The following is a 24,653-nucleotide window of genomic DNA, read 5'->3' as shown; positions in this document are numbered from 1 at the left end:
ATGGCAGCTCATTTTCAGCTTTTTTGTTGTTATCCCGTTCCTGATAATTATTGAGATGGTACAGGGTCGTCCTAACAAAAATCACAATTTTACACACAGGAAGTTGCCTGGCAACAATTTGACCTTTTCCTGACCCCGGAGTTTGCAACCGCAAAAAGAAAGTCGAAGTGTCTTGAATCAGTGTCAACGTCAAGAGCAAGAACTAAGTAAAAAGTGAGTTTACTGATAAGCAAAAGTCTAGACTAAAGCTTGTGTGTATGTGATCGGGCCAAAGTGGATCCTTCCATTGGTTTTTTTACAAGTCTTATTCGTTTCTATCATCATGTTTAATTATTGTGTGTTGTGTTGTACTAGGCTAGCTGCAGTAGCCTATATGCTTTAATAATAATTGAACTGAGACAGCTAGCTAACATACATATACATGTTATGTTCGTAATCCTTTATAATAAATTATAGAAGTGTATTCCAGTTAGAGGCCACTTTAAAATGATGCAACTCTGATTTGATATTGCTAAGGGTTTGCCTATATCATACGTCTCTGTATCTAAAATATTAATCATAAAATTATTATCGATAAAGCTACTTTTTTTACGGAACTTTGTTCGACATTTCCCCAGATGAGTGTACCTGAAGGAGACGCTGCCAAGGGAGCGAAAATCTTCAAGCAAAGATGTGCTCAATGCCACACAACAGAAAAGGTAAATTATTCGTCACAATCCGTAATGGAAGCTTTAGTTTTTGTGTGTTTGTCAGTTACATATGATACATACTCTCCTGAATCCTTACTGAAAGGTGACCTTGTGGCTTTATGTATAGGGTTCAAAGTAGTGTTAACATGATTCATTGAATGCTTTTATCTTTCCCTACACACAGGGTGGCAAGCACAAGACTGGGCCCAACCTGAATGGACTTATTGGCCGTAAGACAGGACAGGCTGTCGGTTTCTCCTACACACAAGCTAACCAGAATAAGGGCATCACTTGGGGACCAGACACACTGTTTGAGTACCTAGCGGCTCCTAAGAAATATATCCCTGGCACGAAAATGGTTTTTGCTGGACTTAAGAAAGCCACTGAGAGAGCTGGTAAGTGGATGTCACGTATGTACTGTGATGAGAATTGATTATTGTTGGGTTCTTGGAAAACTCACCACAAGATGTATAATTATAAGTGATTGTAAACTTTTAAGAGAGTTGAGATCACCCAGTTGTGAACTGTTGTGGGATACACATGTAATTTGAACTCCAATTTGAACTCCTATATTAGGTGTACTTTCCCAGGAAGCACTTGTAACCAATGATAATAGTCTGTGTCTAGACGTGTGCTTCATATGATGTTTTGCTTCCCCTCTGCAGATTTGATTGCCCATCTGAAAGAGGCAACCAAGCCCTGAGAGCAAAAACGGAACTTCATCTAGGCGTTTGTATATCTTGTGTAGGATAATGTATTTATTTCATAAAATTATTTATAGAGAAAACAATGCATACATGTTTGTTTTGTTTCAGTTACTGTCAGTGTTTGCTGTTGACAGTATCATCATTGTTGCCATAATTATATTTTTTATTGTGGCAAAATGATTGTTAATTGGTAACTGGGGGGGGGGGGTGGTCACAATAATAATAATTAGCGAAAGAGACCGAGGGTGCGAACAACATTAATATAAAAATCAGCGATTCTAGATCTATATACTATAATTATAGCTAGTTCTTGTTTCAAGCTACTATAATTATAGTTCCATTTGTAATTGGGACTGTAGCGGAACGCCTGCATTGAAGAAAAGCCACATAACGTTCTGTTCAAATATTGTGTAATATTTCTTACCGATTAGGTGGACTTGAGCTGAGGTATTTCAGCCCTTGCCCTCACTTCCTTGAAGCTGTAGTCTTTAAGCAGCTCTCCATTCTCAAACACTGTCACCATCACATCCTACAATAAATAACAGAAATTATAATTGGGGGGGGGGGCTAATTTTAATGCATAAAGATTGACTAAAGCAAGTCCATAATCAAAGAGCATTCCTACAGAATACTGTGGGAGAACATTGACATGACATAATTTATTACACAGCTAGATGATGATCACACGTAGATCAGCGCATTAAAAGAGCACATACAGCACATACACCCACCTTGTGAGGGTCTCCAGTTCCCTGTGTCCTGGTCACCAACTTTCCCCCCTCGTCCAACTCCAGAGACAACTTGCCCTTCTTGGATAGCTTACCATGGTCAGTCACTGGGTCCTTGAAGATGTCCACCTGTACCGAGGGAAACACAATACATAACAGGAGAGTATGTACACATGTTGGGATAATGTGCTTCTAGTTACTGTCCTGGAACCATGTCCCTAACATGCACTTGTTTTAATAAATGCATGGTTCGGGGACCCTTTCAGTTGAATTCCGTGAACCTAATTTCAATTATTTTCTGAAAGCTTAGAAACAGACCTTTCAAATGGTGTCATAAAAAAATATTTGGCAATTTAGCCACACCATAATAATTATATTGATAATAAATTTAAAAAGCCCATGGTCCCAGCCACTCAACGAAACAAAGAAACTAAAATTGAAGATTTCGCTGACACACACTGAACTAGAGGATTTTGGCTCGTACAAAATTAAACGATTATCTGTATAGCTTTAATACAATCATGTATGTACGTAGGTGGATACAAGCTTATATAATTATGACTACATGTTTACACCAAGGGCTTAATTGTTAACAAGTAGAATCAATCAATCCACACATTTCCTGCCAATTATTCAACTTACACCCTTTCCATTGATGATGGCATAACTGCACTTGTAGGCACACTTCTGAGTGTCTCTGTGTAGCCTCTGCAGTAGAGCCCCTCCACTCCCAAAGGTCAGGTTGTCGATACTCCACTGGTTGGCCTTCATGTGTTCCATGATGGCAGACAGAGACTCGTAGCTGATACCATCTCCCTGCATCAGAACAAGAGGGAGTGCAGACTCTCACAGTAGTAATCAGCAATACTATTAAAAAGGGGGCCACATTGATTCTTAGTGAGATTCTTACAGTAATAGTTACTGTACCGTTGGAAAACTCAGAAGCTTTAGGCAGCACGCTAGTAATTACATTATTAAGTGGACAATAGAACGACCCTAAAAACCCTGTTAGGAAGATGGTACATGTATTGCTGGTATAAGGTATAGGCATCTGTGGCTAAGACTGAAAGTGCTAACATAATTATAAACTTACAAGCTCTTACACAAACCAATAGATGCACACAGTACTCACACCCACCTGAATGACTCGAAGGTAGTCAGGGAGCATCTTGTAGCCCTTGCTGTTGAGAGTGGTCCCGAACTTTCCTCCCAGAGTGTCTAGGACCTTGACAACAACTGTTGCCGGGTCTCCTGAGTCTGGTCGTATGACTAGTGGCCCCACCCCCCTCTGCCCCCTCCCCATCACCAGATCCTTCAGCTCACCACCCCACAGCTTCTCACACGCCTCCCTGGATACAAGGGGGAGGGGTAATCATACCAAACCATGTATTGGCTACGGGATAACAATCATGCGAATCACACATCTGGAGGCAGAGGAGGTACGACATGCAGGCTGGATTGAATACCTTTCGTTCACATGTAGGCCTAGGTTTATTAATGCTGAATCAGCTAATATAATTAGTATTGCTCCTGCATGTCGTACCTCCTATGCTCTGAGGGTGATCAAACGAGATTGGGCTGGGTTTGGACAGCTTAAAATGTAGTTTCACTAATAATTTAGGCTATACTGTAACACATATAAGAGAGACACAGATTATATACTCACCAAATGTTGTAGCTGTCACTGACGCAAGCGACTGCTCCATCTTTAAACTGCAAAAAAGTAAGTCATTATACTCCTCAGTGTGTGCAGTAAGGTCACCTGTATGAGCATGTTCCTGAATGCGTCCACCTCTCCCGACTGTGTCCATGCTGTTATTGTACTACAATGAATACATGGGACAAAACACATCAGACTCACTATCACTGAAAGTACGGGATAAGCACGTGAACAGTATTCATAGTGCATAGTTATTTTCTATAATGCATACATGTAATTATATAATAGGATAACGCAAGTCGGAACATGTAGCATGGGATGAGCATGTGATCTTTAATAGTATTCATAGTCCATGGTATAATAATTGCAGGATACTAAGGCACTCACCTGTGCTCTGCTGCAGGTATGGACACTCCGGCCACCTCCTCCTGCCCGTAATAATCTCTGCATAAGTTGAAATAATGGTTACTTCAATGGACAAACATCATATATAGATTACGCTTGAAAAAGGATCGAAGTTCAAGTACATTGAAAAGAATCAGCTATTTGCTTACACAATTATGGGACATTATAACTCTGTGGGGGTAATTGTTGACTCACTTTGCCATGATGAGTGCAGGGATAGTGTCAGAACCCCTGAAGTTAACGAGGTGAGAGGCCCCACCCACTGCAGCTGACTCGACCGACGTGCTCCCTCTGAACCCAAAGTCATGGAGCTTGAATGGCAGACCATCCAAACTATCCGCTGTCTCTGACAGATACTGAGGGACAACAGATACTGTGAATATTGCAAACATGAACTTAGCAGCCTCCTTCCCAGACTGAAATTCACTTAGAACAATTTTTCAATCAGCGGTACATTTGCCAGACTAACATACACTATACACGGGAGCAGGACACTCTACCTGTAGGTATACACACTTCTCTGGCACTACCTTTGCAATAATCTTCTTTTGCTCTCGTGAGTTAGTACAGACAGTGAGTGGATACCACACTTGCACCAGCAGGCCCTGCACATGGAGAGAAAATGTGGTAAGTACAGTAAGAGCTGTAATACAAGAATCACTCACCTCAACATAGTTAGATAGCCAGAAGCAATTGGGGTCAGTGTTTTCAACAGTGAAGAGCACTAGATTGGGTACAGGTTAGTAGTCAATTGTCTATGCTATACATGAGCTTCTCGAACTTCCGCTTGGCCAATAATATCAATAGAGCACTCGCAACCGTGCATTAACTAGTACATAATTATACACAACCTATAGTCACAAAAATTCCTTATATTCGGCCTCTCTACTGTGATATTACCTAATTAGTGGGAAATCAATGGGGATAGTGGGGAAGAAAGAGCTCCTCACCATTCTTGTTTGGTACGATCGTCCCTTCTGGCACGGCCCTGATCCTCAGAGGTAGTCGGCCGCCATGCTTCTCCAGGATGTACTCCCAACCTGCAGTAGTGGAGAGAGAGGTCAGCTCCTGCACAGAGAGGAGTGGTCATGCACTACCTTTCTTGTTGAAGAGTCCTGGTCCCAGGTGGGCGTCCATCACGGCAGCTGCCTCCTCTATCTTCTCCCGGGTCACCACAACCCCCACAAGGTGTTTCTATGGAGAAGTAACAATCTTATAATTGGCTCGTTGTACATTAAGAGCAGGAATACAAACAATATCTGCAACACAGCTAAGAATTTCAGCTATAGCCAAAATAAATTCATAGTCATAACTTAATATTGGTACGAAAACTGAGTACACATTCATTAATACCTTGAGAATGTACTGCAGACCAAAGAAGACGGTTTCTGAGAACTTTCCTCCTCTGCTCTCAAAGTACGAGTAGACGAGCTCAGTGCCAGGAGGGTACTGGAGGTGGTGGGTCACCTGCAAAGGCATGATAGGGCACGCACATGTACATAATTATAGTGTCTCAAGCTCCTTTATATTAATAGTGAACACTTGATTAAAATGTCTCAAGCTCTTTTGTACAGGTTTAATAAATAGTAACCAGAACCTTTAAAATTTAAGGGGTGATAATTTTGAGATGTATCTCTTGCCAGCATAGCTACAAGGCTAGCTGGTAAGACCACACGCATGCTCTGTGATATGCACAAACCTTATAGGAGTCTGTAGTCAACAGTATATTGGTAGCCATGATGTGTGCAGCTCGTAGCTAGCTCTCGCAGTACAGTGTAAAGGAAACCTCACAGACCTCAGCTTAGCTTTCAAGATGCAGCCCCGCCCCCATCCCCAATTATCAGCCCTGCCCCCCTAGAATAATCAGTATCTACAAATCACAATAATTATCAGCAATTGCCACAATAATTTATCATCATTATCATGACTGTACAATTGATATCGAACTGTTTTTTACAAAAAGAGACAGTATATAATTAATAATATTATAGTTCAACGTTCATCACCATCCGAACATGTACTCGAGAGCCTTGGATACGATCCCACTGCTCTTCTGAGGCATGTTGGGGTTAGCAGGAGCAACCTGTGTGTGTGTGTGGGGGGGGGGGGGGGGGGGAGAGAGAAGGGTAAAGGTATTAGTGCTGTATGGAAGCAAACACAATGTACTGGACTCATCTCATGATGAAGCTCAGTATTGTACAGTTGGTAGTCAGTATTATAGTGAAGTAGGGCAGACAACCAAGTGGGGAGGCTATAAACAAAGAGACCCGCTACACGTACACGTACAGGGGTTTAACACATGCAGTGGTGGCTTAGAGTGGAATCTATTAACTTTGCTGGTGTGACCACATGGAGCAATGATGAACAAGAGAAGTAGCAACAATGTATAGTACATACAAGTGTCATCCCACAATGCACATATTTTGTGGATCTGCTGGTAATTCAACTGTTGGTTCTGGGAGCTGATTCATTATACCCATTGTCAATATAATAGGAGACCAGACATTCCAGTGTAAAGCTGTTCCCATGGACACACCTGATACTGACTGGCAGCTGATTGGTAGGCGGCAGTGAGTGGGCGTATGGAGGTTGGCCTCTTCCCTGGTGTGGAGGGTGTGAGGTTAGTGGAGGGGGTGAGAGGTGTACGAGTGTGAGGGGTGGAGGAGGCAAGGCGACTCTCCATCACAGACTGAGAGGGACAAGAAACGTGCAACCAGTAAGACAAGTACACTACATATGCAGTCATTGGTGAACCTCTATACTCTACGACTATAGTTAATCGATGGTACTATAATTATACTAAGGGTGATGGTTGAGTGTCCAAAATTAATGTCAACAGACATTGACCATAAATTATGTGAACGTGATTAACCTGCATGGAATAGTATACAGCTGATCCACACAAGCCTCACCTTGTCGATGCACTGCTGTACTCCGACCATGATCCCATTTCCATAGACTTTACCATTCTTACTGAGAGCCTGTAGGGAGGAAAAGTAGTGTTGTCTGTGAGCACCAATAAACACAGTATATGCAGTGAGGGGAATTACCTAGGTCAACATTGTGACAACCTCAGGCTTATTTACCACACTGAGTGGTTTATCACACTGAGTGGTTTACCACACTGAGTGGTTTACCACATACACACACCTGCACCTACCGGTATATTTGTGAACACCTTCCCCCCCCCCCCCCCTTTAATGCTATTCCGAGGCTTTTGGGTGAAACTTGCTACATCAGGAGACACATACCCAAGGCAACGTATGTGATACCATGATACCATATAGCAGGTATAATTATTTCGAGGGTATAAATATTAGCGGTAAGCATGTACCGCGAACATTATAATCATACTTACAAGTTTTATATCGAATGCATGCATGCTGCAAAAAGGCTGCTATTCTGCGAAAATTAAATCGAGAAAACCTTTGTATCGATCTTTCTGCGAAATTTTACTTATTTTTTATAGTCAAAATATAACTGAAACTAAGGATCTCAAGGATACCTACCTTCTTAGCTTGTAGTCTGGACTGGTAGAGAATGTGCATCCAGTTACCATTAGAGGTCACCTGCAGAGGAGGGGGGACAAGGTCATCGTGTAATTGTAACTCAGTGAGAAGGTACTCATATTTAAAACACAAAGCCATGCATAGTATGCATGCGCACGGTATACAACTCGATAATACATGTAGAGATGTGCAACCAGATCAGCAATTGAATACAGAACAAAAATAATAAAATGGTATGCACACAGCAGTATAAAGAGTCACAGTTTGTAAGTTTTCATCGATGATTTAGACTTCACGTACACTCTGAACAAGAACCTGTGAGAACATAAAAACAACAAAATTAACAAGTGAACTAAGTCTGATACAATACGAGCCACTGCCACAAGGCAACTCGTGAGTATTGAGTCTTTGCAAAGGAACTTCAAATTGCTACGTTTTCTAGTTTATCAATACAACTACTCACCTTAAATTTAAACATGCAGACTGGCTGCCACCACCATTGCTGCAGGAAGGTTCCTCTGATGTAATGACTCCTGAGCAATAGCAGGTCCACCAACTGATTGCTGCAAGGCATCTTGCAACTGGAAAGCTGGTTGTGTCTCCTGTTGCACAACCTGAGCTCTTCCAATACTAGCCTGAACTAGGACAGTGTTTCCATAAGGAATAGGTGGACCAGTCTCTTGCACAGAGTGCTCAAGTAGTGGCCTCTGATCTTCTGCATGTACAGCTTGCCAGGCATTCTGAGCTATAGCCACTAAAGCAAGCACTAGCTTGTAGCAGTGGAGAGCTACTAGCAAGAGCAGCAGAGTCAGTAGAGCTGCTTCTAGTAGTAAGGCTGCATACATTATTCTGTCTTGTACACAACTTTTTTTTACTATAAACTAAATGAGAGTCCTGCTTTTATACCTGGGATAGGTTGCGCCCCCACAAAATCAGCCATATGGGCAATGTAAGTTAGTCTAGACAAACTATTGTTAAATCCCCCCTGTTTGTACCGCATTCCAGATAAGCTATTAAAGCTGTTATGCACAATTGGTCCATATCTGCCAATGGTCATATATTCCATAATAATAATAATTGTTTGCAAAGATTCTGCAAAACCCTGTACACAACATGTACCCACATGTATTGAATGTTGAAGCCAACTAAATATTGTGGCTGCTCCTGGAGTATAGGTGATGCTGCCTGCACACAACTATCCTTTACTCCAGAGCAACCACAATGTGTATTTAGTTGGCTTCGGTACAGTAGAGTGTATTATTGTGCGATTTAGTATGATAGTTGTGTGCTGTAAAGGTGATCTGAACACAACTATCATACTAAATCACACAATAATACACTCTACTGTACCTAACCAGGAGCCCATAAATACTCTAACTCACCACATGTTTGAGGATGGTCCCGTACTGAGAAAACTGCTCTAGGATATAGGAGGAGGTTGCCGGGGGAAACCCAAACACAGTGACCCAACAATCCTGATAGTCATCCTCACTTGTCAGGTTCTCTCTAGAGGAGGGAGAGTGTTTAATGGTGACCTCCATCACAAGCCCACATGCCACAGGACTAGATTATTTGCCCACATTAGGCTGTTTACTGGTATGTATTTATGTGCGCCTGCCTGCCAGGTAGAGAGGAATTGTGCCATTCTTTGAATTCTAGGTGCTATAATTATGATCAGATCAACACTCACCCCTGAGTGTAGAATGGGTCCATCTGAGGTGGGGAGGGTGGTGTGCGGTGATCCAGGCTGGCCACACCCACAGACCCTGTCAATGAATGAAATATGATTAAACTAAGATGATAAAAACCAGTGAAAGTACAAGAATATACAGGGTAGACACACACAGCACACAGTTTGTCTAAGAGCTGGAGTTAGGCATGTTTTACGGGTCACACAGACTTTGTACGAGGTAGACTGGAGTACCTGGAGTGGAGATGGTCCTGTGTGTGTGTAGTGAGGTACTGCTCATGCGATGGACAGAGTTGACCACACTGAAGCTCAGCTGTCTCCTCTCAGGGGAACTACCTGAAGTGTTAGGAATGGTTGATTATACACAAGCAAGTAAGTAATTATGTTATGTGTCGTATGTAACAGAAATCAAAACAGAAATCAAAACCGTTCAACAATTGCTTATTAAACAGTCATTAACAATTCATGACAATTCTAACCACCTGAGTTATTTAAGTAGTGTACATCTGCTAACATTAATTTAAAAAACTGGGACACACTACCAAGATTCATATAGGCAGCATTCACAGCAACAAAACTTCAAGAACCTCATGCAGTTGAATAGTTATCAGATATCATTGTAATAACAAGTGTATTCTTCGTGTATTCTTCGTGTCTCAAGGAGGGTTGCATACACTAACAGCACTGTAAGCAATGAAACTTGGACACACTGCTAAGCACAGGCAGGATTCATAGCAACAAAATACCAATGACTTCTTCTAAGTATGCTGTCATGCAAATGACAATATCAATTACAATGACAATATCAATTACAATATCAAGTGAACTGTCCGTGTCTCTCAAAGAGGGTTGCATACTGCATCCTTTGTGGCTATTTAAATATTTACTCTCAGCCCACAAAGCTGGAGACCTACTAGGAACATCCATGCCAATTTCAAGTGATTTATTTATCTCACACTTACATCTCTAGGGCATCCCCACCCCCCCCTTCGTGGCTATTTAAATATTTACTCTCCAGCCCACAGATAATTAACTGGAGACCTACGTACATATTAGGACCATACATAGCTACATGTAACTCCTGGTACAATGCACAAACACATTACGTCAATACGAAAGTGAACATCTCTAGGTGACATTAACCAGCTACACACAATCACTCCCACACTGGCCTGGGCTCACATTAGCCTCGGTCTCAGGCCTTCAATATAACGGCATTCGGGCTGGGAACGAGACTAAGCTCCTCACATGTTCAGTACACACCATCCAATGTGCACGTTAACTAAGAGATCCATAACTAGCTCACCTGGTATGAATGGTGTGTTGCTCCTGGCGGGGGAGGCAGTGGGATGGTCGTACAGCCCCTCCACAGGTGGACCCCCCAGGGACTGGACACCACCCCCCACCTTGCTAGAGGGACCAACACCAAGAGACGACCTGGAGAGGGAGAATAGAACAGATAGCGGATACCTACTGTGAGAAAATGTAGGCTAAAATGTAAAAAGAAAACCATTATTCAAGCCAAAGTACAGTATATGAAGCAATTAGGGAACTGTAAGCCGTAACCTAATTATCACTTCCTGACTATCATATTTGAAGCCGCTCTGGTATAAAGACCGCACTCAAATAGTAGCCGCAGTGAACTTTAACCCTATCTGAGGCTATCATTTCTGCACGTGGCAGCCATATTGATACTGGTATCTACTGTAGCAGCTAGCTAGATAGTAGCTTGTTAGGGCTTTAATGATGCAACCTGGTTCAATTTAAAGGTAATTGATTTACTGGGGTAAATGCCTCTCTTGAACAGTGGCCTCTCTTGAATTGTAGCCTCTTTGCCAGCAAAATCCAAACATTTGATACTCGTGGCCTCTGATCGCACAAATACGGCATGTACAGACTAAGGTATGACTCGTACATTACTTAGTGTACCCTGTGTCATTACGTCATTACACATTGTGAAGAGGTTTTCTAAACATGGAATGAATGCTACAAGCTTAGCAGTGTCGGATACTGATTCCTCCCTCACCTGTCCAGTAGAGAAGAGGTACTCCCTGTTGCCCTGGTACTGTGAGTGGACAGCTGGCGAGACACTGACGAACGAGAGGGCTGCACACAGTAGAGGCTATGAATATCATTACAACTCTAAACATCGCGAGGACCCTTACCAAATGATGCCTGGAAATGTAGTGACCTAATGTGCCTAAGACTGTCCACATTATGAAACTGGATTATCGGACTGTTACGTATCACCAAGTACATGATCTAGTGTGTGCCATATATACAGACATACTGATTTGGTGGCAGGGGTCCCCAGTAGGAATGGTGGGAGGTAGCCGCTGGTATCCATGGGCCCGGGGGGAGATGCCCCCATCGTTAACCCACTCTGATTAAACATGGCCTGTGACTGAGAGTGCCCTGACGGAGTGTACTGGGAGAAACCGTACAGAGGCGCTGTGTGGAGGGGGGATATCGGATACAAACAGATAGATATTTACGAGAAGGTAGAGAGAGATTGTAGTGTATGAGGTATGTGTATGATTTGATTCTTTCTCTAGAGAAGTTACCCTGCTGTCCTTGTGAAGTGAACAATGCCATGGCTCTTTAGAATGATGTAGGTGTTTTGTGAGATACAGAATGGTCGATCGGCGGGCGAGGTCCTGGGGGCTGTGAGTTTAGAAGGTATGGGTCGATTATCAACTAGATCTCTTCTGTTAGTGTTATGTGTTTGTGAATTTGTCAATCTTTACCACATTTATAATGTACACGTATCTGCTACATTGTAGATACAACCCAAGACCATCAATAAGCTCACATGTACACGGGACAGCATTAGGTCGATTCACACTCGTTACTTAATAGTGTCATTTGTGTCGTCAGAAATCATGTCATTAATTAATATGCCAATGAAAACGTGAATTTACGGTAACAGAGGTTAAACTAAGAATGTAGCATGTTAGTGTTTCTTGGTCCCTCCTACTGGTTCTCTGGATCTCATCATGACCCACAGTAGGTAGAGATAGCCGATCACCATGGAGACAGAGACGAGCTCCATGAGCCAGTAAGCTGTGCTCCAACTGTACTGTCCCATCACATACGCCAGCGACCATCCAGCCAACACACTACCAACTGCATGAGGAGACACAGAACACAGTGACAATAGATGCATGCTGTGTAACTCTACACTGAGTTACTCTCACTATTAGTGGAATATCAATACAGCACAGCTTATATACTGAACAGCACGTGTGCTTACAAGGTCATTAGCAGCATGGTATGTGGGCCCTGGTGGATTATGCTAGCTTCACACTTATTCCCTTTAACCTGCAACTTTTGCTTGCCACATAATCCATTAAGGAATCCTCAAAGTAGGGTAAATACTATATCGGTATACCCTATTTTGATAGACCACAATAAAAAATGAAAGCACCGCAGGTGCTGATGCCTCGATGGAGGTGCCAAAGCTACATAACATAAAGTTACTAGTAGCTAGCTTTTATACACACATTGATTATAATTATCATGATGAACATTTTTAATTTTGATGCATGCAGAATCCAGAATCACAGGGAAACTCAAAGAGTGGGTAATGATCGACGATGATTGTTGTTAATAACGATCGATGCCAAAAGTTCAAGTCTAAAATTAATGGCTGCAAGTCAGCAGAACCTTGCAGCTCTCTTCTCGATCTCACTCTCGCAGCTACCAATAGCTAGCGTTCTAGTGCAGAGCTAACTACTAAGTAGAGTAGCAACACTCGGTGAACAAGTTTTGTTACGGACTCTTCTGAAAAGGCTGCAATGGCATTCCAAGTAAGCAAAACTAGGCATAACTCGAGAACGAAGCTTTATTTTGCAAATCCACAAATACCAAGCCAAGAAAACATGACTAGAAGCCTATAGAAACTCTTACTTGCACTTCATTGATCCTTGAGCAGCTGAAACAGTCTACACACACACAGACACACAAACACACTACTGTATACCTCGCTTAAGCGCTTGCGCCTGCGCACCGAAAATATAGCTGGAATCGAGGCTAGAAGTAAGTCTGCAAGAGCAATTATTTTCCGCTTGGTTTGGTTCCATGGAGGATTGACACACCCCCAATGTAACGTTTAGCAATCCACACTCTAAAATAGTATAGCTAACAATATAGTTGATACAGCAGCCCGGGCAGCTAGGGATGCTTAACAGTGGCTATAGTTGATACAGCAGCCCGGGCAGCTAGGGATGCTTAACAGTGGCACAGTCAATGGAGCAGGTGTGGAGATGGACAGGTATCCAAGGAGGTCCACAAACTGAGCTGACTTGCGGCCATAAGTGGGCAACTGGGGCCACATCTCCCAGAGGGTCTTCACCAGTGACACCTGAGATAATAACGATAGTTACTAGTGTCCAGTATTAGCCAGTATAGCTAATAATACCAGCTACAGATTTAATCGGTAGAGAGGTGAGTGGTTTAGTATCTCCTCTCTGTTCTAACTGTTCAACTATTGGGTCTGTTTCAAGGTTTGTAAATGATTGTTTCATTGCATCAGTGCAGCTGCTACGAGGAGAGGACAGTTACAATAGTTGGCAATGACTGTATCTAGCATGGTGTCTGGCCACTACTGTCTATGAGGGAGTCAGTGTGGAATCCTGAGTCCACGCAACCAACCAACCAACACTGCTATACATACACACGATAGCTATAATTAAAATCTAATATACATAATATAGCGTGTAATTTTCGTGGTTGGAGGTCTGACCACGAATATTTTACCCACGACTGAAGCGACCTTGCCTGCCTTTACCTGCAGTGCAAGCTCCAACCACGAAAATATTACCCACAAAATGTCTCAATATTGCTGAACCACAAATATTTTGTCCTCCGAAAATTACCCGCTATAATTATGGTAACCATTTATTTAAAGGATTTATTACGGCCTCAAATACAGGCCCAGGGCCACAATTAGAGACTATACGGAACGTACCTGCTGTGGAGTCTGGCTGTACTGATAGAGGGTGTGCAGTAACTTGTGTGCCTGCCAGCGCAAGGAGGTGGAGTTTGACTGGAGCAGGAAGAGGGAGATGAACCGCGACAGAGAGGCTTCATCAATGGAGGAGAGGAAGGTTTGGACCAGAGCACTGCAGGCTTCTTTGTCAGGCTCTGTGAGTGTATGTGTTCAATAGAATGAAAAAAATGCAAAATACATTGGGGATTATATTTCTCTCACGAGTGGGTTTAATACATTGCAGCTGCTACTTTGCATAACTGACCCTAAGGGTATTTTTCACTAGGGACCCACTAATGATTTCCTCGTACAACTAAGATCACATGTAAATATTAGATTAAATATAGAATAATTCAAACATTGAACCAAAATCTAGGTATAGCTGTGGTAGAAATGGCTGTAAACGATACTAGCTGTGAGTTACGCTTTGATGACTCTCTGTGTGTGAAGCTTATTGAGGAAGGAGATAAAAAAAACGAAAGAGAGATAGAGGCCAGTTTAGGCCAGCAACAACCAAGAAGACAAATCAATGACAGAAGACTAAAGCCTCCTCCACTTCCTCAACAACAGGATCAGAAAAAGAGCTGCTTTGTGGCTGTCACCATAGCATTGTGTATTCTTGCAGTTATAGTGCTCGGTGCACTAGTAGTCGCTGGTGTGGCCATGCACAAAAGCAATGTCTTGAACCAAGCACAAATGACGGATCTCGGACAAGCTCTTCGTGATCAACTTCGTCTTGAGCTACAAGCACAGTTCCACACAGTGTACACTCGCTGGGGTAACTCCACATGCCCTCCCACTGAAGGCACGTCGACACTGTACAAAGGACTAATGGCCGGGCATCATACTAAGCCGTCCAATCAGATCACCGACTACAACGGTGGAACTAATTTTCAGTGCTTACCACAGGAAAATGTCGAGTATGCGCTTCCCTCTTCACCAGGTATCCAAGGAAACAACACTATATATGGAGCAGAATATCGGACAAGTATCAATCCCGACAGTGACCTCAACAACATACCGTGTGCTGTGTGTTTGGTGAACAGCAGAACAGTTACGAGAATGATACCGGCTCAAACTACCTGCCCTTCTAATTGGAGAAGGGAGTACTACGGCTACTTGATGGCCCAAAATCATGACTACTCGACATATGAGTGTGTGGACGTTGGCATGGAGATTGTCCCAGGAACAGCGAGGCAAGAAGGTGTGGCTGTGTTGGTCCATGTTGAGGCCAGCTGCAACGGACTGCCATGTCATCCTTACAATGAGGGAAAGGAACTGACTTGTGTAATATGCTCTATTTGAACAGACTTCAGCCAGACTTAAACTTAATGTTATATGCATTAGTAGTTAGTAGTAAGCAAAGTATCAAAGCTATAAGTAAAATTCCAATGTTTATGATTACATTTGTGCACTGTGTAGAACCGTGATTTGAATAAATGAAATGCTGGCGAATCTTGTGTACAATCAATACCTCATACCACATACCCCATACATACGGTGTGTAATTTAATAAAATTTTCCAGCTGTTATTATTACACATGTGACTGGCCCTAAGGGTATTTTTCATAATTAAGGCCCACCATTACTAGGACAATGATAGCTGAAAGTATAATATTTTATCCACGAATTATGCGACCTTGTCTACCTCTACCTGCAGTGCAAGCAGCAACCACGAAAATATTACCCACAAAATGTCTCAATATTGCTGAACCACGAATATATTTAAAGTGTTTATTTACAAACCAAATCCAACTAAAGTGGATCGAAACCTTCAATCGAACTACACGGGTACTAGTTTGTCCAAGGAATTCGTATACATCCTAATTAAACAGCCCTTTATGCTCAAAGGTGCGTCTAACACCACGAGATCGAGACACTACTGTTACCAGTTGAGACTGCGTGCCCACAATATTGAGCAATTATAGAGAACTTGTTACAAAACTAATTCCAATTACTTAACAATTACAACGAGTCTTCACAAATACAGTGTCGTCAACAATAAAGCCTCCACTTTTTAGTTCAGTGTGAGACACAAACCTTGGACAGCCTGAAGCAATGTTCATATCAGACTTTGGCTTTTGGAAAGAGCTGCTCATGGGGTACTAATTAATTATATATACTGTACTGCACCAGCATTAAAACACGTGACTTGGCTAGGTGTGTTCTAAAGGATTTAGTGCTGTCACGTGAGCTCTAGCCTCGTGGCAGCTAGATCTAGCTACATTTTAAAATCAGCTACATTTAAAATCAGTTGCTGGTGGCTAGCTAGCTAGCTAGACGTAATAGCAAGTTTTAGTAGGTTTGTAGATCCAGTAACTGATGCAAAGGAGAAGGAGATACGATCTAAAGCTATCTGGACTGACTGGGCATGTTTTCGACTTATTTCTCCTGCTGACCAACAGTCCCGATCCCACTACTGGATATGCCTCCAGCTGATCTGGCTTACTGGATGGGAAACTTTGTGCGCAAAATATATGGCAATGAGTATCTGGTTTGCTCTTTTGGAAAGCTATGATATTTGAAGCACCTTTGATGAAACGATTATATGGATCTGGCTTAGGTACAGGTACGTACATCTTCGAAGCAAGCTGAGCCTATTTCTCCAGACGAAAAAGCGATGCTATGGTCAAGTCAGCAATTCGGTACACTTACTACACATGAAACAAGTCGAAACAATAACATTCAACTTTCTCAGCTTTGCTTGTTGTACGTATTCAATCTGCTTGTATTATTATTATAATTATGATGACATTCAGCTGCTTGTATTATGATTGTTTGATAAAAAGTGTGCATTAACAAACCAACTTAAAGCACACTTAAGTGTGGATTAATCCATGGTCACCTGACTACTTTCAGACAAGCTGATTGGCTGGAGATCATGTGATCAGCACTAATTAATTATATATACTGTACAGACTAGTACACTCTCTACACACAATGTTATTTTTTGAGGCATAAATATAGAAAGCCAATTATTCTGAGCATAAAAATCCATCAGGGCCTAATGTTGAACAAGCTTACACTTTCAGCACACACGACATACGCTGGTACATACACTACCACCCACTCACCTGCATCTGTCATCCCCTCATCACTGAAGCTGGTGTACTGGTACTCTGTCCCCTCGTCCCCTGATCCCACCCCCTCAGACACCACCTCTCATTGGCTATCACTTGACAACTTGGTCAGTAGTGAACACTCTGGGTACGCAGTGTAATTGGGGCGAGCGAAGCGAGTCCCTTCCTAGTGATGAACGTTGCAATTTTGTCTGTGTGTGTGTGTGTCTGTGTGTGTGTGTCATGGACCGGCACGATATTTGTTTTTTGTACTCGTGACCCTTTACCAACTTTTACATGAAAGCTGCGCATGGGCACAAGAGCTACGTATATAGCTACACTCAGGAACAAAGGCTCAGACAAGGCACAGAGACGCTTGAGGCTACAAGCACGCCTACAGCAGGTCAGAGCAGCTCAAATGGGGACCTTCTGAGCCTAAGATCACACAGGCACGCCTGCAGGAGGTCACAGCAGCTTACTTGCCATGTTTCACTTCTAAGTCTTGTGTTTTTGTGATAATAAACCTGCTAGCTCAACAGGACAAAACAGAGATCGAGGCCAGTCACTAGGACAGGTCAGAGCAGCTCAGATGGAGACTTCTGAAGTTGCACAGGCACCTTTAGACAATACAGCACTACGGCAGGTCAGACCAGCTCAGATGGAAACTTCTGAGGCCACACAGGCACGCTTACAACAGGTCAGGTAGCTTTAAGGATTGTTTACACTGACAGTATACTATAGCCTTGTAATTTGGGTCCAGCAAAAAGTGATAATATCTCCTTGCTTAGTTTGTACAGCCAGCTCTTTCATGCTGAACTTTCACTCATAGATATAATTATGTTTCACTCTTAGTAAGTCAACTTCATGTTACACCATGCACAGTCAAAGACAACAACCCTACACCACTCTGACAGAATAATTGTCACGGGTATACAGCTGGCACAGGAAAGTCGTCTACATGGACTACTCAGTTATTCACAATCACTGTTCATTTCATTCGATTCATAAATAAACAATATACTTAAAATTACCACATTGTACCAAATGACTGTACAACAAATACAAAATTGCTCGCTCGCCCTAAACATGCTCTGCATGCTCCTAGTAATAATATACTGTACACGCAATAGGAATCAGAGCATGATTGGTGGTGCAAACACATTTTAATTACATTAATAGGGTGTGTATATATTGTTACAGTCTGTGGTTATTTTGGGGGTTGGTACACAACAATGTTAATCTTTTTACATAACAGAGCATGATTGCGAAGGAGGCTAGTTAGTGGTATGCAAGCAAACACATGTTTAGATGCTATATGAATACACTTACACAGTGTAAAGCGCTATCAGTATTGTACATGCACACACTGTGGTTATTGGGATTGAGCCTTGTGTAGGGAGGAGTGGTGCTAGTGTCTCATGACCATAAAATAAAATGAAGTAAGTACACGATTGGTAACAATGTGGCCTAGATCAAGTACAAATATGGAGTGGAAAAGTAAATGCTGGAACTCACACGACACATGTACCGTATATCTTCTAATTTATCGGACAGCAAAAAATAATTATTTGGGAAATTGTCCGGGTATAATTGGAATAGATTTTTAGAGAGCATGCGAAGTGTCCGGAATAATTAGAACAAGCAGCTGCATGCGAGCTAGCTAAGTTTAATAGAACAGTGTGCAACTGAATAGTTGCACTAGCTATCTAAAACTAGCTAGTCAAAGCTATCTAACTGCAGCACTCTAAGTTTTACTTGCCGTCTGAATGTAACTCAACTTTTCAAGGTATTGTCCGGATATTTAGAACGAATGTAATATTAAAGCACTGGAGTGTCCGTTGTATTAGAACAGCGAAAATTTCCCAAAAGAGTGTCCGGGGTAATTAGAAGTGTCCGATAAATTAGAAGATACACGGTAATTGCAGGGACATGCACTGTAGCTAATTACTATTTAGGATTGGATATATAATTATATATACTGTACAGACAAGCACACACATAATAGTAATCAGAGCACGATTGGTGGTTAGTGCCTGCATGCAGACACATGGTTACTAGGGTGCATTACAGTGTTGTATGAACAGGAAGTGCATGCTGTCGATCTACACAGTCTGTGGTTATTTTGGGGTTGCATACAATTAGGGACACAACAAATATCACAGAATAATATAAATATCATGTCTGGGGATCATCTTATAATTATCTCACTATCACAAGTTGGTGCAGCTCCACTCCACAACATAGCGTCATGTTCTAGTCATATCACCAACAATGTTGTACCCAGTGTCATCATAATATCAATCACAGAGCATGATTGCGAAGGAGGCTAACTAGGTTAGTGGCATGTAAACAAACACATGTTTAGGTGCTATATGTACACACCTTAACCTGGTGTTACCATGGTTACTAGGGTGCTGTACACTTATTATTATGAATACACTTATACACAATGAAAGTGCTGTCTATACAGTGTGCACAAAAGTGCGTAAAAATGGACCACTATTTCTCAAGGCCAACATCTAGTGCCAGCTTCTGTAGTGCTGCCTAAGGCTGAGTATACTGATTAAGAGCCACCAAAGTAACTGATCAGCTACATAATGTACATGTGTTAGCACTGTAAATATTAGCAATGTTTCATGCATATTAATTGTTATTACAAGTACAACAATATTGTATTACACACTAGGTACAATCATAGACATCGGCATTTCTTACTAATTATATACCGTATAGCGCGAAATGTTCGAGGGGCTTAATTTTCCCGAATTTCGTGGGTAGCAATCCTACACGAAAATTAAGTCCACGAAAATTGAATTACCTGCTATAACGTGCAAAGATTTAAAGGCGTGGCTTCCGGTAAGCAGTCATTCCGCGAACATTGTGCAACGAAAATGCTTTTAGAGGCCAATCCACGAAATATAAGTGCCTCGAAAATTTCGTGCTATACGGTATACTGTACAGGCAAGTACACTCTCGATCTACTGCATGATTGATGGTTGCAAACAAACACATGTTTCGGTACTATACAAACAATGTACCGCTGCTATCTGTATTTGTACACACTGTGGTTAATTGGGATTGAGCCTTGTGTAGGGAAGAGTGGTGCTAGTGTCTCATGACCAGCATCTCATTGAGGCTTGCGCTCTTGAGGTGTGGTTGTGTAAGGAAGGGACTGTCAAGAGACTCAAGGAGTACAGAGATGAGATTCAGGTACAATCTTTCAATTCCATAGACATTGGCATTCCTACTGAGCAGTGAGGGGCTGGAGGGAAGAAAGGTCTTTTCTAATAATTATACACAGTACAAATGGTATCAGCAGGTATTATGTATTACACGCTACAATGGTGTGTAAGCTGTACATGTCCTAGGAGAAATCCCAACAGGTACACACACAAACAGGTAAGCAGTACTAGGGGAAATACCCCTTCAAAACTAGCGTAACAGAAATACTTATGTGTTGGTAATTGTTTTAACGAGCAACTTTAGTGTTTCATGAGCAAAAAGGAGATTTACCTTCTTAGCTTGTAGTCTGGACTGGTAGAGAATGTGCATCCAGTCACCATTGGAGGTCACTTGCAGGGGAGGGGGGACAAGGTCATCGTATAATTGCTCTCTTAGATAGTAGGGATTAAGATATAATACAAGGTCATCATATTTTAGATAGTAACTTTGTTAGAAGACATTATTTTAGACATTATTTTAGCCATGCATGATCTTTGATAAAACACGTGGACAAAATAAATGATGTGCAACTATATAAGCTATGTGCATACAAAAATAAGATGCATCATTAAAGCAATACACACACACACACACACACACACACAGTAGTAGAGTCACAGTTGCTTTGTAAGATTTTAAAGTTGCAGTTCATTGATAATTTCCACTCTGAACAGGAACCTGGGAACATAAAAACAACAAATTAACAGACAAGTTTAATACAATATGAGCCACACTGTAACTCTAGAGAGTCTTGTAACGAATTTCGAATCACAACATTTCATTTTCTAAGTTCATTAATACAACTACTCACCTTAAATTTAAACATGCAGACTTGCCACCACCATTGCTGCAGGAAGGTTCCTCTGATATAGTGACTCCTGAGCAATACCAAGTCCACCAACTGATTGCTGCAAGGCATCTTGCAACTGGAAAGCTGGTTGTGTCTCTTGTACAGGCTGCACAAACTGAGCTCCTGGATAATTTCCACCAGTTGCAAGACTAGCCTGAACTAAAACAGTGTTTCCATGACCAATAGGTGCACCAGTCTCCTGCATAGGTCGCTCAAGAGGGGCTCCAGCATCAAGTGGTGTCTGATCCCCTGCATGTACAGCTTGCCAAGCATTCTGAGCTGTCACTAATGCAAGCACTAGCTTGTAGCAGTGGAGAGCTACTAGCAGGAGCAGCAGAGTTGCTTCTAGTAGTAAGGCTGGATACATTATTCTGTCTTGTACAAAACTTTTCTTTACTATAAACTAAATGAGAGTCCTGCTTTTATACCTGGGATGGATTGTGCCATATTATAGGGGTTGTGTCATATATAGACCAATTGTGCATAAGTATAAACAACCGAAATGCTGGTGCCAGCAACAATTACTGTGGCGACAAATGCCAACTAAAATACACATCGTCTGGGTACAGCCATGTAAGTAGGTGCATCATACTTACATGGCACCCAACAAATCACACACTCTACTGTACCTAACCAGGAGCCCATAAATATGAGAATCTCACCACATGTTTGAGGATGGTCCCGTACTGAGAGAACTGCTCTAGGATATAAGAAGAGGTTGCCGGGGGAAACCCGAACACAGTGACCCAACAATCCTGATAGTCATCCTCACTCGTCAGGTTCTCTCTACAGGGAGGGAGTGTTTAGTGGTTCAATAACCTCCATCACAAGCCCACATGACACAGCACTAGATTACTTGCCCACACTAGGCTCTTTACTGGCATAATTTATTTATGTGCTGCCTGCCTGCTAGGTAGAGGGGAATTGTGCCATTTTTGTAATTCTTTTGTAATGAATTCTAGGTGCTATAATTATGACCAGATCTCACTCACCCCTGAGTGTAGAATGGGTCCATCTGAGGTGGGGAGGGTGGTGTGCGGTGATCCAGGCTGGCCACACCCACAGACCCTGTCAATGAATGAAATACGATTAAACTAAGATGATGAAAGTACAAGAATATATAGGGTAGACACACACAGCACACAGTTTATCTGAGAGCTAGAGTTAGGCATGTTTTACAGGTCACACAGACTTTGTACGAGGTAGAGTGGAGTACCTGGAGTGGAGATGGTCCTGTGTGTGTGTAGTGAGGTACTGCTCATGCGATGGACAGAGTTGACCACACTGAAGCTCAGCTGTCTCCTCTCAGGGGAACTACCTGAAGGTGTAGGAATGGTCTCAAGGAGGGTTGCATACACTAACAGTACTGTAAGCAATGAAACTTGGACATACTGCTAAGCACAGGCAGGATTCACATGCAGCAACGAAATACCAATGACCTCTTCTAAGTATGCTGTCATGCAAATGAATGGTTATCAGGTCATTATAATATCAAGTGCACTGTCCGTGTCTCTCAAAGAGAGTTGCATACTGCATCCTTTGTGGCTATTTAAATATTTACTCTCAGCCAACAAAGCTGGAGACCTACTAGGAACATTCATACCTACATACATCAATTTCAAGTGATTTGTCTCACACTTACATCTCTAGGTGACATTAACCAGCTACACACAATCATTCCCACACTGGCCTGGGCTCACATTAGCCTCGGTCCCAGGCCTTCAATATAACGGCATTCCGGCTGGGAACGAGGCTAAGCTCCTCACATGTTCAGTACACACCATCCAATGTGCACGTTAACTAAGAGATCCATAACTAGCTCACCTGGTATGAATGGTGTGTTGCTCCTGGCAGGGGAGGCAGTGGGATGGTCATACAGCCCCTCCACAGGTGGACCCCCCAGGGACTGGACACCACCCCCACCTTGCTAGAGGGACCAACACCAAGAGATGACCTGGAGAAGGAGAATAGAACACATAGCGGATACCTACTGTGAGAAAATGTAGCTAAGTGTACCATTATTTAAGCTATTACATAATTATGTAGTAATGACTTCCTGACTCTACCATATTTGATCGACTACTAGCAGTGTTGAATACAGATTCCTCCCTCACCTGTCCAGTAGAGAAGAGGTGCTCCCTGTTGCCCTGGTACTGTGAGTGGACAGCTGACGAGACACTGGCGAACGAGAGGGCTGCACACAGTAGAGGCTATGAATATCATTACAACTCTAAACATGATTACCAGGTCCACCTGCAATAGATGAGGCGAAGTGTTGTATGCAGTATACATGTACAGGCACAAGCCCGAGGGTGAGCTGCCTGTATACTGCATACTGTATAGCTGGTTATTTTTGAGGCACAAAATTTTCGAGGATTGACACAAAAACACGAAAATTTAGTGCGTCAAAAATTGGTTTACATCCGGTTATTGAAACCTCTCTACTGTAGGGGTGTGGTCATTTGAACCTCTATCCTCGAAATGTTTTGTTTGGGCAATCCACGGAAAATGTAGTGCCTCGAAAATAACCCGCTATACGGTATGTACAACACAAGGATTCTCATGCTATATGTAATAGCAGATACATACTAGTATCAAGAGGACCCTTACCAAATAATACCTGGAAATGTAGTGACCTAATGTGCCTAAGGCTGTCCACAACATTATGAAACTGGATTACCGGACCGTTACGTGTCACTAAGTACATGATCTAGTGTGTGCCATATATACAGACATACTGATTTGGTGGCAGGGGTCCCCAGTAGGAATGGTGGGAGGTAGCCGCTGGTATCCATGGGCCCGGGGGGAGATGCTCCCATCGTTAACCCACTCTGATTAAACATGGCCTGTGACTGAGGGTGCCCTGACGGAGTGTACTGGGAGAAACCGTACAGAGGCGCTGTGTGGAGGGGGGTACAAACAGATAGATGTTTACGAGAAGGTAGAGAGATTGTAATAATGCATGATGAGGTGTGTGTATGATTTGATTCTTTCTCTAGAGAAGTTACCCTGCTGTCCTTGTGAAGTGAACAATGCCATGGCTCTTTAGAATGATGTAGGTGTTTTGTGGAGGGTCGATTATCAACTGTTACGTTAGTGTTATGTTTTGTGAATTTGTCAATCTTTACCACATCTATAATATTA

At 42.3% G+C, this 24,653-nt stretch overlaps 5 protein-coding genes across 8 annotated transcripts in view; 2 read left to right on the top strand and 3 right to left on the bottom strand.

Annotated features, from left to right (window-relative positions):
* The first annotated feature begins 99 nt into the window (after nucleotides 1-99).
* On the top strand, nucleotides 100-1,576 carry LOC135343241 (cytochrome c-like). The gene is made up of 4 exons (XM_064540237.1): nucleotides 100-213; nucleotides 618-698; nucleotides 874-1,084; nucleotides 1,355-1,576. Exons 2-4 carry the CDS (start codon nucleotides 618-620, stop codon nucleotides 1,390-1,392), a joined length of 330 nt encoding a protein of 109 aa, XP_064396307.1. The 5' UTR covers nucleotides 100-213; the 3' UTR covers nucleotides 1,393-1,576.
* Nucleotides 1,577-1,598: 22 nt separating this feature from the next.
* Nucleotides 1,599-6,038, bottom strand: LOC135343232 (nicotinamide phosphoribosyltransferase-like). Its single transcript, XM_064540226.1, has 15 exons — nucleotides 5,889-6,038; nucleotides 5,543-5,656; nucleotides 5,287-5,383; nucleotides 5,140-5,229; nucleotides 4,855-4,913; nucleotides 4,720-4,794; nucleotides 4,385-4,545; nucleotides 4,172-4,228; nucleotides 3,887-3,947; nucleotides 3,791-3,837; nucleotides 3,263-3,473; nucleotides 2,767-2,940; nucleotides 2,128-2,253; nucleotides 1,821-1,925; nucleotides 1,599-1,763 (listed from the first exon to the last, which is right to left on the bottom strand). Exons 1-14 carry the CDS (start codon nucleotides 5,925-5,927, stop codon nucleotides 1,824-1,826), a joined length of 1,413 nt encoding a protein of 470 aa, XP_064396296.1. The 5' UTR covers nucleotides 5,928-6,038; the 3' UTR covers nucleotides 1,599-1,763; nucleotides 1,821-1,823.
* A 22-nt stretch (nucleotides 6,039-6,060) lies between these two features.
* The window catches only part of LOC135343236 (nucleoporin NUP35-like), a 28,414-nt gene continuing 9,821 nt past the window's right edge, over nucleotides 6,061-24,653 (bottom strand). The window contains exons 1-11 of one of the 2 annotated variants that reach the window (XM_064540231.1): nucleotides 11,953-12,111; nucleotides 11,679-11,839; nucleotides 11,415-11,494; nucleotides 10,695-10,825; nucleotides 9,623-9,724; nucleotides 9,389-9,464; nucleotides 9,081-9,204; nucleotides 7,699-7,758; nucleotides 7,102-7,170; nucleotides 6,726-6,878; nucleotides 6,061-6,272 (exon numbers count right to left, since the gene is read on the bottom strand). In XM_064540231.1, the coding sequence (XP_064396301.1) occupies nucleotides 6,192-6,272; nucleotides 6,726-6,878; nucleotides 7,102-7,170; nucleotides 7,699-7,758; nucleotides 9,081-9,204; nucleotides 9,389-9,464; nucleotides 9,623-9,724; nucleotides 10,695-10,825; nucleotides 11,415-11,494; nucleotides 11,679-11,839; nucleotides 11,953-11,983 (1,068 nt within the window). In that variant the 5' untranslated portion in view covers nucleotides 11,984-12,111 and the 3' untranslated portion in view covers nucleotides 6,061-6,191. Of the gene's footprint in view, nucleotides 6,273-6,725; nucleotides 6,879-7,101; nucleotides 7,171-7,698; nucleotides 7,759-9,080; nucleotides 9,205-9,388; nucleotides 9,465-9,622; nucleotides 9,725-10,694; nucleotides 10,826-11,414; nucleotides 11,495-11,678; nucleotides 11,840-11,952; nucleotides 12,112-24,653 lie in introns of those variants that run through there. The other variant, XM_064540232.1, reaches the window with a different exon arrangement.
* On the bottom strand, nucleotides 12,270-24,616 carry LOC135343239 (uncharacterized). 3 transcript variants are annotated; one of them, XR_010397114.1, is made up of 9 exons: nucleotides 24,518-24,616; nucleotides 24,248-24,408; nucleotides 23,624-23,703; nucleotides 23,334-23,463; nucleotides 22,502-22,577; nucleotides 22,172-22,295; nucleotides 17,453-17,665; nucleotides 14,358-14,533; nucleotides 12,270-13,751 (listed from the first exon to the last, which is right to left on the bottom strand). XR_010397114.1 is itself a non-coding variant. In XM_064540234.1 (6 exons), exons 1-6 carry the CDS (start codon nucleotides 24,546-24,548, stop codon nucleotides 12,342-12,344), a joined length of 651 nt encoding a protein of 216 aa, XP_064396304.1. In that variant the 5' UTR covers nucleotides 24,549-24,616; the 3' UTR covers nucleotides 12,270-12,341. The 3 variants fall into 3 exon arrangements, 1 of the variants encoding a protein (XP_064396304.1); XR_010397115.1 differs by lacking the exon at nucleotides 14,358-14,533 and having other exon boundaries at nucleotides 12,379-12,514; XM_064540234.1 differs by lacking the exons at nucleotides 14,358-14,533; nucleotides 17,453-17,665; nucleotides 22,172-22,295 and having other exon boundaries at nucleotides 12,270-12,514.
* On the top strand, nucleotides 14,691-15,843 carry LOC135343238 (short-chain collagen C4-like). Its single transcript, XM_064540233.1, has one exon. The coding sequence runs from the start codon at nucleotides 14,772-14,774 to the stop codon at nucleotides 15,681-15,683; it is 912 nt and encodes a 303-aa protein (XP_064396303.1). The 5' UTR covers nucleotides 14,691-14,771; the 3' UTR covers nucleotides 15,684-15,843.

The sequence above is a fragment of the Halichondria panicea genome, chromosome 10, assembly GCF_963675165.1.
Source record: "Halichondria panicea chromosome 10, odHalPani1.1, whole genome shotgun sequence".
In the NCBI taxonomy this organism is placed as follows: domain Eukaryota; kingdom Metazoa; phylum Porifera; class Demospongiae; order Suberitida; family Halichondriidae; genus Halichondria; species Halichondria panicea.
Note: the sequence above shows the minus strand (reverse complement) of the source record. Positions and strands in the feature narration are given on the sequence as shown.